This window comes from Amphibalanus amphitrite, unplaced genomic scaffold (genome assembly GCF_019059575.1).
Source record: "Amphibalanus amphitrite isolate SeventyFive unplaced genomic scaffold, NRLGWU_Aamphi_draft 000250F_arrow, whole genome shotgun sequence".
NCBI lineage: Eukaryota > Metazoa > Arthropoda > Thecostraca > Balanomorpha > Balanidae > Amphibalanus > Amphibalanus amphitrite.
The window spans coordinates 145,859-165,397 of NW_024881745.1; the positions used below are offsets into that span (position 1 = coordinate 145,859).

Consider the following 19,539-nt stretch of genomic DNA (forward strand, 5'->3'; position numbering starts at 1 on the left):
ATCAGGTCAATGACCCAAAAACCGGGAAAATCGGGACTTGTTAGAAAGTCGTAAAGTGTGGCTGCTATGTGGTTTTCCGGGGTGCTGATCACGAATATCGTGTTAGTTTTGATCAGAGATGATGTCTTTAAGCATTTAGACCAGGTCTGGTCAGGTCAGGTCAGGTCAACCGGTAGGGGTTGTGACGAGTATTCGTAATACGTGTCAACCGCCTCTGACAGCTTCGTAACATGTTACGAAGGCACCAAAACTACTTCGTAAATGTTCAAATGGTTTCTAAATTCGAATTCAGCTCCAAAAACTAGCCCAGAAACATGTAAAACTCGAAAAAGTGAACCGAGGTCACCCGAGGTCACCAAAGGTCAATGACCTGACCTGACCTTCAGGTGACCTTGACACCCACCCTAATGTGTGGGAGCAGCATCAAATAACATGTTTGGACGTTTGAAACCACGAAAAGCTTGCAAACGCGCGGCTAATGCGAGCCGACATACGCCGAATCGCGATTCCGGCCAAACATGGTCTCCGAAAAGAGGTCACAGGGTCATTTGGGTCAGGGTCATGAAATTTTCAGGGTAGGTGTAAAATTGATCAATGCGAGGGTACTGAAAATTTCGTCGCGATCGGCCGCTTTTTATGCGAGTTTTTCGCGAAAAACCTTAGGGAGGGTTGCATCAACCCCCCTGTGCCGGCGAGGGTTAACCCTTGCCGGCACAGGGATTGTGGGGGGGGGGGGGGTTGATGCTGCATCCTCTAAGGTTTTTCGGAGAAAGCGGCCGATCGCAACGAAACTTTCAGTACCCTCGCATTGATCAATTTTACACCTACCCTGAAAATGTCATGACCCTGACCCAAATGACCTTTGACCTGTGACCTCTTTTCAGAGACCATGTTTGGCCGGAATCACGATTCAGCGTATGTCGGCTCGCATTAGCCGCTCGTTTGCAAGGTTTTCGTAGTTTCAAACGTTCAAACATGTGATGTTGCTCCTATACATTAGGGTGGGTGTCAAGGTCACCTGAAGGTCAGGTCAGGTCATTAACCTTTGGTGACCTCCGGTGACCTCGGTTCACTCCTTCGAGTTTTACATGTTTCTAGGCTAGTTTTTGGAGCTGAATTCGAATTTAGCAACCATTTGAACATTTACGAAGTAGTTTTGGTGCCTTCGTAACATGTTACGAAGCTGTCAGAGGCGGTTGACACGTATTACGAATACCCGTCACAACCCCTACCGGTTGACCTGACCTGGTACCTGACCCGACCTGGTCTAAATGCTTAAAGACATCATCTCTGATCAAAACTAACACGATATTCGTGATCAGCACCCCGGAAAACCACATAGCAGCCACACTTTACGACTTTCTAACAGGTCCCGATTTTCCCGGTTTTCGGGTCATTGACCTGACCTGGAAGGTCACCCGATGACCTAGGACCTTTACCCGCGCACCGACGGGGGGGGCGGATATCCGCCCCCCTGAGGTTTTTCGCGGATAGCGGGAAAACCGCGGCGCTACACCGCGGCGCGTAGCGCCGCGAAATTTGGGATGACTATTCTCTCATCAATTTTACACATGGTGTGCAAGTTTGAACCTCCTAACTTTTAAGCTCAGGTCACCAGGTCCATAGAGATATTATATACATAGAGATGACACGCCTATGTTAAAGCACTTGATTTCGTGGCGATTCAGTGGGTCTTTTTAAGCAAGGTTTTCTGGGGTGCCATGGCCCGTGACTTGCATTTTGTAAGGATTCGGTCAAGGAGATTGTGTTCACATCCGCTTATTTTTAAGTACAGTTTTTCTTTTTTGTCTAGCTGTGACGCTTTCGAGCATTATTATTGAAATGAAATTAGGCATGTTTTAACCTTATGCTCGTATCAGGTACTGCATGTATCATTAACCCTCGCCGTCCGACGGAAGGGGGGGGGGGGTGCCGCCTCCCTATAGGGGTTTTCACGATAGCTCCGAACACGCAGGCGATAGAGAGCTGAAACTTGGCATACCTGACCTTTGATCCAAGCCGCATCTTGTGACACCAACCGCATTTTCAGGTCAGGTCAGGTCACTGAACTGTGACGTCATAAGTGAACCTCTGCACAGTCCTCAGATGTCGCAACTTCGCAACGCCGTCAGTGCCAGAGGAGCTTTCACAGGGAGATGAAACTTACAGGATGTAGTATCATCCAGGGGTCTCACAACTTGTACATATATCTCGGATTTTTCCTAAAAATCACATGAGGTCAGGTCGGCCACGTGACCTCACCATTAGGTACCTATAAGTCAATGGGGAAAATGAAAACTGCTATGTTAGCCCCGAGAACTATCTCAAACTGTCTCCAGCACATGGAATCGTGATTTCTAGCACGTCTTGCAAGGTCAGATGCTTCACTTTTGCATTGTTGACATTGCGTGGCGTCATTTATGGTCACTTGGGTCATTGATTAAAGAAAGCGCAGTTTTGAGGCTCATGATTACATACTCGTATAAAACTGCAATGAAAACCGTAAGACGGTTTGACAAATGTCAGTTTGTCAGTTTGGCCAACATGTCTTATTTTCTTGGCCCTATTTTGAATATAATTATTAGCATGAGGCTTACGGTTTTCATTGCAGTTATATACTTGGGTCATTAGAGTTTTTCATCAATAACTCCTTATCAAATTGAGTTAGCGAGTCGGGAAAACCACCAATAAACTCAGGAAGACCTGCCGATTCGAGTAATATGTAACATGACCTCTTTCGACCAGCTTCGTGATCTGGGGGAGCTGACCTGCCCTTGACCCGAGGTCAACACCTCAAGTTGACCTCACCCGAACAAAAAGTATACCATTCGACGCGCCTGAGCGAGGCGAACACGATGATGCCAAAATCGCGGCTCTCCGACCGTTTTTTTTTTTTGCGAAGTTATGAAAAACTGAACCCTGGTACTTGGTCACTTGACCTGACCTCATGAGACCTTAAAATCGGGTACCAGTCCCTGCGTAGCTTGTAACGGCGCACACGCTTGTTTTTTCCGCGACGCTCTAGCTTCATCAGGGGCGAAACGGCGAGGGAAATCGTACCAACCAACCCCCCCCCCCCGGCCGGCGCGTATGTACAAAACCAATAGGTCTGGCGAGGGTTAATGTATCATTGAATGGGAACATGCAACATATGTATATTTGAGCTTGCACCGTGCTCAGAAAGGTTCAGAACAGCCGTTTTCACGACGGTTGACCGAAAGCGCCAAACTGGACTAAATCTCAAGGAACCTACCCTGAAAATTCCATGAACCTGACCCAAATGACCTTAGACCTGTAACCTTTTTTTGGGGGGGGGACCATGTCAGGGGGCCATAAAACATGCATCGCACAGCCCTATGTAGTAAATAGTAAAGTTGGTTCATGTGCTGACCCTTGGTGACCTGACCTGTGACCTGACATGGTATTATCAGTGACCTCTAATAGCAACATATATACTAGGCAACGTACGCCCTATTTTTAACGTACGCGAAACATTTTATCTTTGACCTGACCTGTGACGTCATCGGTGACCCTGAGGTCAATGAAATTGGAGTTCCGTCGACAAATTTGACAGGGCTATCGAACATCGTTTGAATGTCACGGATCCGTCCAGTAGTTTCGGAGATACGGGAGGGGGGCAAAAAAATGCCCCCCCCACCGCGCGGAAGGTGGCCGGGAGGTCCACCGCCTGCCGGGTTGATGAGAGCCTGATTGAAAGAGAATGTTTTTAGGCGAGCTTTTAAGGAATTCAATAAAAACACAAAATAAAATCATGCTACAAATTCCATTGCTTACCTCAGGAATGAAATCAGCCAGGAAAGAACAGCAATATCTTTAACCAGTAAAACGCCTTTTGGGGCGACCAACGGAGCGAGCGAGAGGGTGGGCCTTGGACAAGCGAATTTGCAAGGGACACCTCCAACTAACTTGTGCACGGCACCCTACTAACCGGTCCCTAGCGATGTGCCAAATTTGAGCGCAATCGGCCTAGCCGTTCTCGAGATCTGGAAGCGGCACCCTGCACGTGCACACGTGCAAAATGGGTCACAACTGACTTTTGCACGCCGCCCTACTAACTGGTCCCTAACCATGTACCAAATTTCAGCACAATCGGTTCAGCCGTTCTCGAGATCTGGAATCGACCCCTGCACGTGCGCACGTGCAGCAGCACCCCAACTCTGGCACATGGATATGCATTGCCTAGTGGGTGCCTAGCCAACTTTCAGCGCCATCGGCCAAGTAGTTACCGAGATATTGCAACAATTACAAAAGTGACACCTCTTCGTTTTGCACGTGGCACGTGCATAAGGGGTCAACCACATGCATCGGGAATAGTCCAATACTTGGTAGAAGGAATGAAGCTACCCTACAAAAATTACCGCGTGTAAATCGGTCAAGTGGTTGCTGAGATATAAGCCTCGCAAAAGCGTAACCACGGCCGGCCGGCCGCTCATACTCAGAAATTTCCGTTAATCTACGAAAGACTACGCTTGCTTCGCTTGCTACGTAATAATTTCTTCAGACTAACAATGCCTCAGCCATATTGGCACGCTACTGGCTGAAAATAAGTTACTTAAAAAGACCCACTGAATCGCCACGATTTTAACCCGCGCCGTGCTGGTGGCCTGAACTTTCCGCCGAGTGCTGGGGGGGGGGGGGCGTTTTCACGCCCCCCCGTCTAACTCGGCTCCTGGGCCACGTAGCGACACGCGGTAAGCGACAATCGAAAGAGCGTCAAAAATAAAGACGAAAACACTTCGGTCATTTTTTGGGTCAGGTCAAAGGTCAGGTCACCAGAGGTCACCAAAGGTAAAATGTTGACTATTTCAACATTTTGGAAACTGCCAACGGCTATCTCGGGAACCAATAGAGCTACAGCGCCGCGGAAAAGCGCATTCGATAGCCCTTTTACAGACCTTTCTGAGTGTAGTTGCCCTCTAGCTATAGCAGCAGTCTAGCGCCGGCAGTCACGCTATAGCAGCGGTTTAGCGTTCGATCGTCGCGACATCTATATTAGTTAAGCGCCGATAGTCACGCTATAGCAGCAGTTTGGCGTTCGATCGTCGCGACATCTATATTGACAGAGTGTGATTACGCGTGGGTATTTACAAGTACTCGAATGTGGCAGGTACTTTAAATACTCGAATACCATTCTGATGAATATTTCCACGGTTTTCTTTGAATGCTATGAACAATATTTTGTACAACGTTTTCCGAAACAAATAATTCTGCGTTTTGTGTTTCACGTTTTCGAATCTAAGAACCTAAAACATTGTGACGTGTCAGCAGTTTCGGTATGATAGTGGTGGGCACTGTCGTGTTCCTGCCACGCCCGTTTTGTGCGGCCGACATTCTTGTTCAGGATTGTTTCTGAGGATGGTTTGATTTCCCTGGCGCTAATGAGTGAGTTTAGGAAGTGAAATCTTGCATAACTCTATGTGGATTGAATCAGATAAATGCCCGTTGTTGATGGTGATATGAAACTAGCAGATTTACCGTGATCTCTGTCTGATATCAGCACTTGAACTCTGCGCTGGATTTGTATTTGTTTGCCGCATTTCATGTATGTAGAGCTAAAGGTCCGCGATAAGGCCTAGAAACTAGAAAGTATTTTGAGAATGTTATTTTGTTTAAGGCTGTGAATAGCCAAGCCAAAGGTGTTTCAGGTTTGTCCGTGTTTGAGTACCAAACTGATAACTTTGTTTCTGCAGGAATAATATGAAGAGACTGTTTCGACCGTGTGTCAGAGGGAATCAGCCCCCCAGTTAGTCCGGCATGAGGTGCACACAGTCAGTAAGTTTAACCGATTGAACTGGTCGTTTTCAGTCTTATGATAGTATGTGCCTAGTATGTGCTACTTGCAGTCGAAATGTGTCAAGGACGAACGAGTATGGGTCATGTCAAGGTCTAATCGTCAGATCGAGTGTGGCTCAGTTGTTGTGTTAGGGAAGAGCTCACTGCTGCTATATGTGACGATTGTTCTGACGTGTTGCAGAAACGGATCTATAGACAAGATGAATACAAGGTCCTGTATTTGACTACACCTGTTTTGGGACGGAGACATGCCAGAACTAATAGTTTTGACTGTCTGCTACAAGACTGCTCATCCGACTGCAACTGGAGTGCATCTACCACGAGACTGCTCACCCGACTGCAGTGAGTGCATCTACCACAAGACTGCTCATCCGACTGCAGTGAGTGCACCTGCCACGAGACTACTCAATGAAACGCAGTGAGTGCCATCTAAGAACTGAGAATGCATAAACTGAAGTCCAGTGAGTTGAAGGCTGAGCTGGAGAGGCGGGGTCTTAACACTAAGGGGACTAAAGCTGAACTATGTGAGAGACTAGAAGCTGCAGTTGGGGATGAACTTGTTGATGCTGGTGCTGACCCTGATGCTCGTGATGTGGAAGGTGTACAGCAATCTGATGGTGCTCATGTCGTAGTGGCAGCCAATGTAAACTCAAACATGACTGATAAGGATTCAGGTGTTAAAACCAATGGTTGTCCTGCTGCTGTTGATAGTGGTAGATCTGTCACTGATGTTGATGGTCAGAGTATAGGAGTTGAATTAGGTGTGAGAAGTGATGTTCTTTCGCACGAACAGGTTGTGCATCCCCAGGATAGTGCATCCAATGTATCCAGAGCATCCCGTTCCTCTACCTCCTCGGTCAGGTCTAGGATAGCTAAAGAAGCAGCAAACAGAGCTGAGTTGGAGGTCAAGCTCAAGCGTGTGACAGAAAAGCAAAAGCTGAGCAGGGAGTTAGCCAGATTGCAGGAAGAAAAGGAGCTGCTTGAGATAAATGAAGCCCTTGATGTGTCCAAAGCTCGAGAAGTTGCCTTGTCTGAACAAGTGAAAATGATTGAACGCTCTCAACAGGTGCAAGCAGAGGCGAACATCACTCAACCTCAGTCCGGAGTGCACTGTCAGCAACAACAGCAGGTACTGACGACCCAGCCTCCACATGGAGTACTACAGCCGCAGATGCGAGAGCGAAGACAGTTCGTGGAAGCTCAAGGAGCTCCGACTTCGGTGAGCGCTAGAGGACCAGTTATCGGTCAGGTCGCCAGTCAGGAACCACTCACTTCAGTAGGACAGTCTTTGGTGTTCCAGCACAGGTTTTCAGACGCTATCCCGGATCAGTATGCTGCATATTCACAGGCATCACAATTAGCAGGTCAACATGTCGTTCAACATGGTGCTATTCCACACTTCCCACCGATAGATGAACAGAGCATCCATCAAACTACCTCGCGTCCAGTGAATCACCAGGTCGGCGAACGAGTCGTCCGCTCGGCCGGCGCACACACAGTTTCACACTCGTCAGGGGAGAGCGCTCAGCGTGCTCTCGCCGGGTTCATGCGTCTTCCATCAGTGGAGATAGCGAGATTTGAAGGTGACGTCACTGAATATCCCCAGTTCATCCGAGCATTCGACTTGAAGATCGCGTCCAAGTTAGACGACCCTGATGAGAAGTTGTACTACTTAGAACAGTACATGGTTCCTGGTACAAAGCCGCACCACATCGTGTCTGCTTGTATGTATCTTCAGGAGGGCTATGACGAAGCCCGACGGTTGCTAGATAGTAGATACGGACGGCCTAGTACTGTATCAGCGGCGTTCATCGCTCGTCTAGAAAATCACAGTCAGATTCGAGCGGATGATGTACAAGGACTTGATTCTTTTGGTATCTTGCTCACCAAGTGCAGGAACGCTCTGAGTAGTTGCGGCACACACGAGACTCTTCGCGACCCCAGGACACTGAGAACAATCGTGGGGAAGCTCCCTGGGCTACTGATCAACAAATGGAGACACAAAGTTGATGACATCGAAGAGATTGGAGGTCGAGAAGCGAACTTTGACGATTTGGTCGCGTTTGTAACAAAGGAAGCGAGAGTTGCGTCTAACCCCACATACGGTAGGGACATGTTTGGCGGGAACCCCATGAGTAGGACACCGGTGACACGAACGAGTCCACGGATGAGCTCTGGTCGAGCAGTGGTAACGGCGACTCATGTCACGCCGCGTCCCGAGGAGAGTCACTGCGTATTTTGTAACCGACGAGGTCATGATGTGTGTGAGTGTGAGAGTCTCTCCGCAGTCACGAGTCAACAGAAGCAAAACTTCGTCCGGGAGAAGGCTCTGTGCTGGAGCTGTCTGAAGCAAGGACATCGAAGTCGCGACTGCAGGCGAAGAGCGTCGTGCAGGACATGTGGAAGGCGACATCCAACCTCACTACACTGGGAACGATCTGAACAGTACGTGCGGCAATATCAGCAACAGAGTGGACAGCACCCGGATCGAGACGACACTCAGCATCAAAGGGAGGAACAACAGCCACGAGAAGGACAACAGGGCCGTCAGCATGACCAATCACATGTTGTCCAACATCAGCATGGACGTGGACATGAGCTGAATCACACCCAGCAGCAGCAACGAGAGGGGCCTACCGACACCGCCAGAGTAACAACATGTCAAACAGCGGGTGAGTCTGAGGCTAGCAAGCCAGTTCTCCCTGTTGTGCCTGTTGTTGTTCGTGTTGGTACGAGTACGTGTCAAACATACGCTTTTCTCGATAGCGGCTCGACACATTCCTTCATCTCCTCAGCGTTGATCAAAGAGCTCAACATTGACAACATGCCACGCAAACAGCTTTCACTGACGACAGTCGACAGAAGCACGAAGGTGGAAACACATGTAGTAGAGGGAGTAACGGTTTCGGACCTACGTGGGCGGCACGCGCTCCGGCTGCCTCCGCTGTTCGAATTGGAGCGTATCCCGGTGGACCCAGAGGAGTTCCCCAGCCACCAGCTCGATGTCAGTAGGTGGGAACATCTCACAGGAGTAGAATTCGAGCAGGCAGACGCCACATGCGTTGGACTTCTCCTCGGCGCCAACGCGTTTCTCAGCATGGAGCCGCTGCAAGTGATACCCAGTCGCAACGGAAGCCCGTATGCTGTGCGCACGAGGTTCGGCTGGATCCTGAGTGGGGTGACGTCTTCCTCAGCCACAGACAGCGGAACAAAGGTCTACAGAACGTCGGTGAATGACATCGAAGATATGATACAAGGAATGTATGATCGGGAATACGAAGAGAACCTCAACTCAATGAAGAGAGGCCTGTCTGAGGAGGACAAGAAGTGGCTCACGGTGATGGAGGCGTCCAAGAAAGTTGACAGAGGACACTACCAGTTCAGCATTCCGTTGAAGGATGAAGACGTCGTACTGCCGAACAACCGCGTCCTGGCAGAGAGAAGACTGACTAGTCTAGGTCGCCGAATGAAGAACGATGTTGAGTTCGCTGAGCAGTACCGAGATTCTGTGGAAGAAATGATCGACAAGGGATACGCTGAGCCCGTACCAGTAGCAGACATTCATCGTGACGACGGCAGAGTGAACTACTTGGCGCACCATGGAGTGCGCCACGCGTCAAAGAACCGCATCCGCGTCGTCTATGACTGTGCTATGAAGTACGGCGGTGTCAGTCTGAATGACTGCTTACTGCAAGGCCCCGACATGACGAACTCGCTACTCGATGTCCTGATGCGCTTCAGGATGGAACGAGTCGCCTTCATGGCTGACGTGGAAAGTATGTTCAACCAGGTTCGGGTGCCAGAGTCTGAGCGCGATCTCCTCAGATTTCTGTGGTGGAGAGACGGGCGCCCCGACTCTGGTGTGGTAGAGTATCGGATGACTGTCCATATCTTCGGAGCGAAGTCTTCGCCAAGTGTGGCGTGCTACGCCTTGAGAGAGACGGCGACGGACTTCGCAGAAGAGGTATCACCTGAAGCAGTGAAGACTGTAAACAGCAACTTCTACGTCGATGATGTGTTGAAGAGCACTGACGACGCTGACATGGCCATCTCGTTGGCTCACGACCTGAAGACGCTGCTGGAGAAAGGTGGGTTCAGTCTCAAGAAGTTCACCAGCAACAGCTCGGCGTTTATGTCCTCGATCCAGACAGGCGACAGGTCAAAGGCGATGCAGACATGTACAGGAGTCGGTGAAAGTCTACCAGAAGAGCGCGCTCTGGGCGTAGTCTGGGATACAGAGAACGATCTGCTGAGGGTATCTGTCAACGCGACCAGTCTGCGGGCGAAGCCGTTGACCCGCAGAGGCATCCTTTCAGCAGTGAGTTCTATCTACGACCCGCTCGGTCTCGTTTCGCCAACGATAATCTGTGGCAGGAAGATCCTACAAGATCTCTGCAGGACGAGAGAAATCTGGGACAAGGAGATTCCAGCTCAACAGCGCAGCGACTGGATGAAATGGCTATCTCATCTGGATGCTACTCAAGATCTGTGTGTCCCACGGCATCTGAAGCCAGCTGAATTCGGTGGAATGGCGACGCTCCAGATGCATCATTTCAGCGACGCTAGTGAGTGGGCGTATGGTACAGTCACCTATGCTCGCTTCACTGACCAGCAGGGAGATGTCCATGTCGCTTTCGTGAAAGGTACATCACATCTGGCTCCACTGAAGAAAATAACGATTCCTCGTCTGGAGTTGATGGCTGGAGTGACGGCGGTACGTGTTCGGTTGCTGATAGAGGACGCGATGGAGCTCGGTTCGGAGACAGAACATTTCTTCTGGACGGATAGTACTACCGTTCTCGCATACGTGCAGAACACTGCGACTAGATTCCACACGTTTGTCAGCAACAGGTTGGCCATCATCCACGATGGATCAAAGACTGAGAACTGGAGGTTCGTGAGAGGTGAAGAAAACCCGGCCGATGACAGTTCACGAGGTGTTCAGAGTGAGAGGTGGCTTTCTGGACCGGCTTTTCTTCGGCTTCCAGAGGAGCAGTGGCCCATGATGCCTCCAACCAAGGTGAAGATAGCGGAAGAAGACCCTGAAGTGAAGAAGGTGAAGGTCTGTGCAATGAAGGTGTCAGAAGAGAAGATGAAGGATCCAATCGAAGTGCTCATTCGTCATTACAGTAAGAAGCAGGCTCTTCTAAGGGCAGTGGCTTGGCTGCTGAAGGTGAAGAAGAGATTGCAGGAAAGAGCGACAAAATCGCAGGGTCGAGAAACGGAGCGTCCATCTCGACTCCAGCTGATAGATCTCGAAGAAGCAGAGAACTGTGTCGTTAGGTGGGTACAGGAGCAGAGTTTTCCTGATGAGCTGGAGACACTCCGCAATGGGAAGGAAGTGAAGGGAGCTCTCAGTAAGCTGAATCCATTCCTGAGTGATGGGATCCTCCGAGTTGGCGGACGTTTGAAGAATGCTGATGTCACCCTGGACCAGAAGCACCCAATTGTACTCCCGGATTGCTATTTCGCCGAACTAACTGTTCAACAGGTGCATGAGAAGGTCGGACACTCTGGACGTCAACATGTGTTAGCTGAGATACGGAGACGTTTCTGGATCGTGAAAGGGAACTCGATCGTCAGACGAGTGATTGGACGTTGCCTCGGATGCCGCCGACGACATCGCCCACCAGAATCTCAGAAGATGGCGGACCTGCCGAGTGACAGAGTCACAGCGGAAGAACCTGTATTCACTCGAACCGGAGTCGACTATTTCGGACCGTTTTTTGTCCGACAAGGACGGAAGCAGGTGAAGAGGTACGGAGTCGTTTTTACTTGTTTGGCGGTGAGGGCCGTCCACATCGAGGTCGCCGAAAATTTGTCAGGAGATTCATTCCTGTGCGCCTTACGTAGATTCGTCGCACGGAGAGGTCACGTCAAGGTGCTCAGATCAGACAAGGGGACAAATTTTGTTGGTGCCAGTCGCGAGCTTCGAGAGGAGTTGGAGAAACTGCGAGCCAATGAAGATGTGCTGCATCGTACGCTGTTGAATCAAGGAGTAGAATGGAAATTCAACACAGCCGCAGCGTCCCACCACGGAGGTGTCTGGGAACGACAGATACGCTCAATCCGAAGAATCCTGGGATCATTGCTGGACTCGCAGACGTTCACGGAAGAAACTCTGTTGACTCTATTGTGTGAAGTAGAGGCAATATTGAACAGTAGGCCACTCACCCCAGTATCCTTAGATCCGGTTGATCACGAGCCACTCACTCCCAACCATTTGCTGATTGGTACCGGCAGCGTGGTGATGCCGTTCGGGGTTGTAGGCCAGAGTGACTCAGATAGTGTCAAACGTTGGAAGCAGGCGAGGTATCTCGCGAATCTGTTCTGGAAGCGGTGGCGAGCAGAATACTTACCGTTGTTACAGGAACGACCGTATAGGGTGACAAGGAAAATGACTAACCTTGTTGTAGGAGACGCGGTTCTAGTTGTTGATGATGCTGTGCCGCGAGGCCAGTGGCCATTAGGAGTAGTGGAGCGAGTACGAGTCGGAGCAGACGGATTAGTGCGCTCGGTAGAGATTAAGACCAGAGGCGTCACGCTTCAGCGACCGGTGACTAAGCTGATCAAGCTGTAGGCGAGATCGTGTACTCTGTATGGAAGATGTTCCTGTGCGTCATGTTCGTGTCGTAGACTAAGGTTGAAGCCATGTGTTGCGTGGTGGCTTCAAGGGGGCGGGTGTAGTTGCCCTCTAGCTATAGCAGCAGTCTAGCGCCGGCAGTCACGCTATAGCAGCGGTTTAGCGTTCGATCGTCGCGACATCTATATTAGTTAAGCGCCGATAGTCACGCTATAGCAGCAGTTTGGCGTTCGATCGTCGCGACATCTATATTGACAGAGTGTGATTACGCGTGGGTATTTACAAGTACTCGAATGTGGCAGGTACTTTAAATACTCGAATACCATTCTGATGAATATTTCCACGGTTTTCTTTGAATGCTATGAGCAATATTTTGTACAACGTTTTCCGAAACAAATAATTCTGCGTTTTGTGTTTCACGTTTTCGAATCTAAGAACCTAAAACATTGTGACGTGTCAGCAGTTTCGGTATGATAGTGGTGGGCACTGTCGTGTTCCTGCCACGCCCGTTTTGTGCGGCCGACATTCTTGTTCAGGATTGTTTCTGAGGATGGTTTGATTTCCCTGGCGCTAATGAGTGAGTTTAGGAAGTGAAATCTTGCATAACTCTATGTGGATTGAATCAGATAAATGCCCGTTGTTGATGGTGATATGAAACTAGCAGATTTACCGTGATCTCTGTCTGATATCAGCACTTGAACTCTGCGCTGGATTTGTATTTGTTTGCCGCATTTCATGTATGTAGAGCTAAAGGTCCGCGATAAGGCCTAGAAACTAGAAAGTATTTTGAGAATGTTATTTTGTTTAAGGCTGTGAATAGCCAAGCCAAAGGTGTTTCAGGTTTGTCCGTGTTTGAGTACCAAACTGATAACTTTGTTTCTGCAGGAATAATATGAAGAGACTGTTTCGACCGTGTGTCAGAGGGAATCAGCCCCCCAGTTAGTCCGGCATGAGGTGCACACAGTCAGTAAGTTTAACCGATTGAACTGGTCGTTTTCAGTCTTATGATAGTATGTGCCTAGTATGTGCTACTTGCAGTCGAAATGTGTCAAGGACGAACGAGTATGGGTCATGTCAAGGTCTAATCGTCAGATCGAGTGTGGCTCAGTTGTTGTGTTAGGGAAGAGCTCACTGCTGCTATATGTGACGATTGTTCTGACGTGTTGCAGAAACGGATCTATAGACAAGATGAATACAAGGTCCTGTATTTGACTACACCTGTTTTGGGACGGAGACATGCCGGAACTAATACTGAGTAATGTTCTCAGATTTGACCTCAGGTCAACGGTTTAGCCTCCAGAGGGCAAAAACTCCAAAAATAGCCGTTTTTACGAAAAAACGTTTTTTCGTCAATAACTTTTGACTCATAAGCGCCATGACATTACTTTTGCCAGCATCGTGTTCCTCTCGTCGAGACGCGTCGAATGAACTATTCGTTGACCTTGAAAGGTCATTTTGAAAATTTGACCTCAGGTCAAGGTCATGACCTGACCGAAAAGGGTCATGTTGCATATCAGTCGATCCGTATCGTCGAGCTGAACACATCTGACGTGTTTTCACCGCTCTAGCACGTCTCTATCAAAAGTTATAGCCAAAAAACTGCTGGCGACCGTTCATGACCTGAGATGACCTCAGGGGCACACAGAGGGGTCACAGGTGCATTTTTCCTATTCAGTGTGTCATGTTTACCTATGAACCGATGTTTGAGAGCGTTTTGAACGATATTCGTCCAAAAGAGGCGCATTTCAATTTTCTCCCATTGACTTATAATGGAGAGGTCGCAAAATTGACCTGACCTTAGGTCACAGATATCAAAAATCCGAGATATACATTTTATACATACTGTTACTCATATCAATCGCTGAAAGTTTCAAAGTGATCGTTCAGTCGGTGTAGCTATAGCGAGCCTTTGAACTTTTTCTGAGGTAAGGTCACTTGACGTGACCTGGTGACCTGACCTTGAACGGCCTAGGTCTGAAATTTTCACATGTGCGGAAATGATGTAGGAACACGTGTACCAAAAACGGCGGCGCTGCGCGCCGCCGTTTTTGAGATATTCGCAAAAAACCTGAGGGGGGGGGGGCGTAAAAACGCCCCCCCCCCCAGCACGGCGCGGGTTAAGTGCATGTCATCTCTATGTATATAAGATCTCTATGACCAGGTCACTTTGAATGACCCAACCTCAAGTCACTTTTTTGCAACTTTGTCACCGTGCCAGAGCTACAGTAGATGTCGGAGGCCTTTGAAAGTCGCAGGATGTTATTAGGTCATTAGTAGCTACAATTTGTTTATCTCGGAATTTTGATGTCGGTGACCTAAGGTCAGGTCAATTTCGCGACCTCCCCATTATAAGTCAATGGGGGAAAAATCAACTCCCTGTTTTTACCACTAAAACGGGTCGGAATGGCCCCATATACCATACATGACTTCACATACGATCAACCTTCACTACCTTGAGGTCTGTTTTGCTGTTGGGCAGCTGTAAGGTCATGTGACGTCATCAAAGGTCACCAAAGGTTTTTTGCCAATAACTCCTTACAGGAACAAGATACAGCCGCGCGGATGGTCTCATTGTGTTCAGCTCGTCAAGACGCATCGAATGATATGCATGATGACCTCGAGGTCACGTGACCTGAGGTCAACCTTTGACCTTGACCTTTCGAGGTCAACATATATATCATTCGATGCGGATTGACGAGAGGATCACGATGATGCCCTTAGTTTATTCCTATCTTGACCACTTCGAAAGTTATTCGAGAAAAACCCTCTCCATATCTAGCGCCGCCATTTTGACTTTTTCGACCCCTGTGACGTCATCTTTGACCTGACCTGAAAATGACCTTAGTAAAAATTGTAGACCTTGTCCGTGCGTATCCGATGCCGTTTACCGCTTGTCGCTATCTTGCTTCGTTCTCGAGATCTCGGGGGGGGGGGGGGCGGTCATCCGCCCCCCCCCGTCGGTACTAAGTTGGCGCAGACCCCCGTCGGTGCGCGGGTTAAAATTGGGTATCATCTGCTTCCTATTGTGACGGGCAACACGCTCGTTTTTTCTGCGAAGCTCTAGCTCGATCAGGGGCCAAACGCGAGGGGGGGTCGTACCAACCCCCACTTGTGCCGTCGAAGGACGCAAAATGGCCTGTGCCGGCGAGGGTTAATGACATTCACCTACACGACTTTCGAACTGCGGCATTTTCCCAAAGTCATGTTAATTTAAAATCTTATAAATATATGCCTTAGTTATTTTATATACCACACTTCAAATTGGAGCCCGATTTACAATAAGAATTAATAGTAAAATAAATGCGTTATCTAATGCGCTATAGGTACATACATTCAAAACAAAATGGAATATCAGTTTTTGCGCTAGAATGCTGCGAGACGGATATCAGCGCACATTACCTATACCGTACACACTTACGTTTTCATGCTGTTGTGAAAAGAAAGAAATGTGATAAGATAACATGTAAAACTATGTTTGTCTTATGTACTATGGCGGATGTAATGTCACGTGAAGGTCCGGTATCATATACTCTCTAGTCACTAGACCTAGCGGACCCGGGCGTAGGGAATGGGCGTTTCATTCCGCTTTCCTAACGAATATTTGCGAGAGCTCCCGACCGCATTGAAATAGGAGCGCGGCACAGACATGCCTATTTTCACCGGGCTCAACCGAGGAAGACCGTCATCAGGCGCCTCCGCCGCTCAGGGCATGCCTAAATGCCAAGGTGTTCTTCCTTATACGTCCTTGAGTCGATCGCCGCTCGCTGTACGGCGCGGCATTGTGTGCCTGGGTGCATACTGCATACCAACAACTACAGGAGAGAGGGGGAGAGGGGAGGGATTGCACCACACACCAACTGTTACGCCACACGTAGAGCCTGGAAGCCTGAGCCTGAGCGTGTGCACTAAAGGTGAGACTTGCTGGGCTGAGGGCTTGCAGGGCTGCACGGGCTGGGTGAAGACGAACGCGTATCGAGACCGCGCCGGAGCGACCGTGCGTCATTCATTACCATATGCTCAACGCCATTACCGTATTTCCTCGGCAGCTGCATTACTGGAGCCTGGAGGGACGGGAGTTTCAGACTCTGCAGTCGCTCTTTGTATGAGAGGCTTTGGGGCTCGGATCCAACGCAAATGAATACAATGGAATGGATTTGGTATTTGAGAAAGAGTCGTATTTCATCCCTAACTATGTGTAGTGCTACAACCAGTATAACGCCTTATGGGGCGACTAACGGAGCGAGCGAGAGGGTGGGCCTTGCACGTGCGAAATTTCGAGGGGGTACCTCCAACTGACTTGTGCACGGCACCCTGCTAACCGGTCTCTAGCGATGTGCCAAATTTGAGCACAATCGGCCCAGCCGTTCTCGAGATCTGGAAGCGGCACCCTGCACGTGCGCACGTGCAAAATGGGTCCCAACTGACTTAAGCACGGCACCCTACTAACTGGTCCCTAACCGTGTACCAAATTTGAGCGCCATCGGTCCAGCCGTTCTCGAGATCTGGAAACGACCCCTGCACGTGCGCACGTGCAGCAGCACCCCAACATTAACACATGCAGATGAATTGTCTGATGGAGACCTAACTGTGTACCGAGTTTCAATTCAATCGGCCCAACCGTTGTGCCGTTATTGAGGTTGCAATTTTGGGGGTTCTTAACCCGCGCTCTGCTGGGGGGGGGGGGTGTTTGAACACCCCCCCTTGTGGTTTTTCGCGAATATCTCAAAAACGGCGGCGCGGAGCGCCGCCGTTTTTGGTACACCTTATCATACATCAATTCTACACATGTTGTGAAAATTTGAGACCAAGGTCATTCAAGGTCAGGTCACCAGGTCACTTGAAGTGACCTCACCTCATAAAAAGTTTCAATGTCTGTCATAGCTACACCGAGTGACCGATCGCCTTGAAACTTTCAGCGATTGCTAAGAGCAATAGCATGTACAAAATGTATATCTCAGAATTTTGATAACGATGACCTAAGGTCAGGTCAATTTTGCGACCTCCCCATTATAAGTCAATGGGAGAAAATTGAAATGCGCCTCTTTTGGACAAAAGACATTATAAACACTCCCAAACACCGAATTACAAGTAGTTTAGACACACTGAGCATGAAAATGGTGTCAGTGACCCTTGTTTATGCCCTGAGGTCATCTTAGGTCACGAATGGTATCTAACAGTTTTTCGCAAATAACTTTTGATAGAGGCATGCTAGAGCGATGAAAACGTCTTAGATGTGTTCAGCTCGACGATACGGATCGACTGATATGCAACATGACCCTTTCCGGTCAGGTCATGACCTTGACCTGAGGTCAAATTTTCAAGTTGACCTTTCAAGGTCAACTTATAGTTCATTCGATGCGTCTTGACGAGAGGAACACAATGCCGGTAAAAGTAAGCTCGTACAAGGCTTGGGTCAAAAGTTATTGCCGAAAAACTGTTTCCGAAAAAATCGGCTATTTCTGCAGTTTTTGCCCCCTGCAGGCAAAACCGTTGACGTTAGGTCAAATCTGAGAGAATTACTCAGAAAGGGCTTTATTAGGGCTATCGAATGCGCTTTTCCGCGGCGCTGTAGCTCTATTGCTTCTCGTGTTATGCGTTGGCTTCTTGGAAATTTTCGACATTCGACCTGGAAATCGGCGAAATTTTGCCTTCAATGACCTCTGGTGACCTGACCTTTGACCTGACCAAAAAATTGACCGAAGCGATTTCGTCATTATTTTTGACGCTCTTTCGAACGCCGCCTTCCGCGTATCGCTACGTGGCCCAGGAGCCGAGTTACAAGGGGGGGTGTTCAAACACCCCCCCCCCCCCCAACAGGGCGTGGAAATCCAGGACCCCCAGCCGGGCGCGGGTTAAAAAATGTCCAACTTTACCACGCGCCACGTGCGGTGGTTGGCAAGAACGCATGGTGGCCATCACACCACAGAACTTTTACGTCCAAGTGACATTCAGTCAAGAAGACCGCTTGTCAATCGGATGTCCCGTTCCTAAGATATTAGCTTTTGAAGAGCGTCCCCACGGCCGGCCGGCCGCTCATACTCAGAAATTTCCGTTAATCTAAGGAAAGACTCCGCTCGCTTCGCTCGCTCCGTAATAAATACCGTCCCATAGGGTTTGAATCTTGCAACTAAAATGAGACATTTTTATGGGTGTGCAATGTGCAATTGTAAGAACTAAGAAGATATGACTCAGAAAACATTAGATTTCACTCGCAATGTTCGTTAAACCCATCATATTTTACTAAAGATTACAAAACATAGCAACACCTCCCTTGAAGCAAGTCTCTTTTTTGCGGTTTACCATTCAAACGAGTGGAATAAATCGCCTGAATTCCTGTTATTCAAATGCTTTCATATTCAAAGCAAGTGAAGCATACTACCTCAACTGACAGCTACCATCGCTTGAAGCGCACCCTGCGCGGGCGTGTACGTATGCATGCGTAAAGTACCTACTTGCCGCATGACGCAGCAGATTCCCTCCCCTCCCTCCCCCTCCCCAGTCCTGTATGTGGGTCGACGCCAGTTCAGCCAGATAGCCCCGCTGCGCCGCGCCGGGCGGGTGTTTGTGTACTGAGCGTCACAGGCTCCTGGCGACAGTCCTCGCTCGCTGGTGCTCAGTGCAGACATGGTGCTCGTGCTGGTGCTGGTGGTGCTTGTGCTGGTGTTTTTATGGGTTCGCAGGCCGCAGCGACCGGCAGGATTGCCACCAGGTGAGACAGACAGGACAAAGCGGTTACGTAACAGATTCAGGGCGGCATTCCTACGGCGTAAAACCTAACGTTAAATATACTGTTACGGTATTCATTTTCGGTAATTTACAGCAATAATGGGCATGTTGACCACGACTTAGTGCCATCATAGGTTATGTATGTTTCATTAGGGATAGTTCATGGATTTGGAAAAGTAGGTTTTTGGTGAAAGCTCATCAATCTTGTTTCCCGCTTCGCTTTACGGTGCTTAGCTTTCGATTCTTATGGGAAATAGTTAACGACCGCCCTATGCTCCCACAAAGTTTGTTGAGCTTCTCATCCGTGATCCGTGCACCAGTAAATAAAGTAATCTTTTATGTCCGATCCCCTTCAAGTGCGTATGTCTGGATTCATGCATGTCTCGTCTCAGGCTATTGAAAACTTAAGTGGTGTT

General features: G+C 49.0%; 2 protein-coding genes across 8 annotated transcripts in view; both read left to right on the plus strand.

Annotated features, from left to right (window-relative positions):
- Window positions 1-4,930: 4,930 nt before the first annotated feature.
- Window positions 4,931-13,631, plus strand: LOC122386410. 7 transcript variants are annotated; one of them, XR_006257377.1, is made up of 4 exons: window positions 4,931-5,403; window positions 5,712-5,793; window positions 5,996-6,232; window positions 13,283-13,598. XR_006257377.1 is itself a non-coding variant. In XM_043375587.1 (3 exons), exon 1 carries the CDS (start codon window positions 7,928-7,930, stop codon window positions 12,392-12,394), a length of 4,467 nt encoding a protein of 1,488 aa, XP_043231522.1. In that variant the 5' UTR covers window positions 7,632-7,927; the 3' UTR covers window positions 12,395-12,974; window positions 13,283-13,364; window positions 13,567-13,631. The 7 variants fall into 7 exon arrangements, 2 of the variants coding, with proteins under 2 accessions (XP_043231522.1, XP_043231521.1); XR_006257375.1 differs by having other exon boundaries at window positions 4,931-5,793; XR_006257376.1 differs by having other exon boundaries at window positions 5,712-6,232.
- Window positions 13,632-18,949: 5,318 nt separating this feature from the next.
- Window positions 18,950-19,539, plus strand: part of LOC122386412 (methyl farnesoate epoxidase-like) — a 28,601-nt gene continuing 28,011 nt past the window's right edge. Inside the window, exon 1 of the mRNA XM_043375588.1 lies at window positions 18,950-19,106. Coding sequence (XP_043231523.1) covers window positions 19,022-19,106 — 85 coding nt within the window. The 5' untranslated portion in view covers window positions 18,950-19,021. The remainder of the gene's footprint in view (window positions 19,107-19,539) is intronic.

What these genes read in the sequence shown, in the direction of transcription:
- LOC122386410 (XM_043375587.1), top strand. Translation starts at nt 7,928, where the DNA reads ATGTTTGGCGGGAACCCCATGAGTAGGACACCGGTGACACGAACGAGT.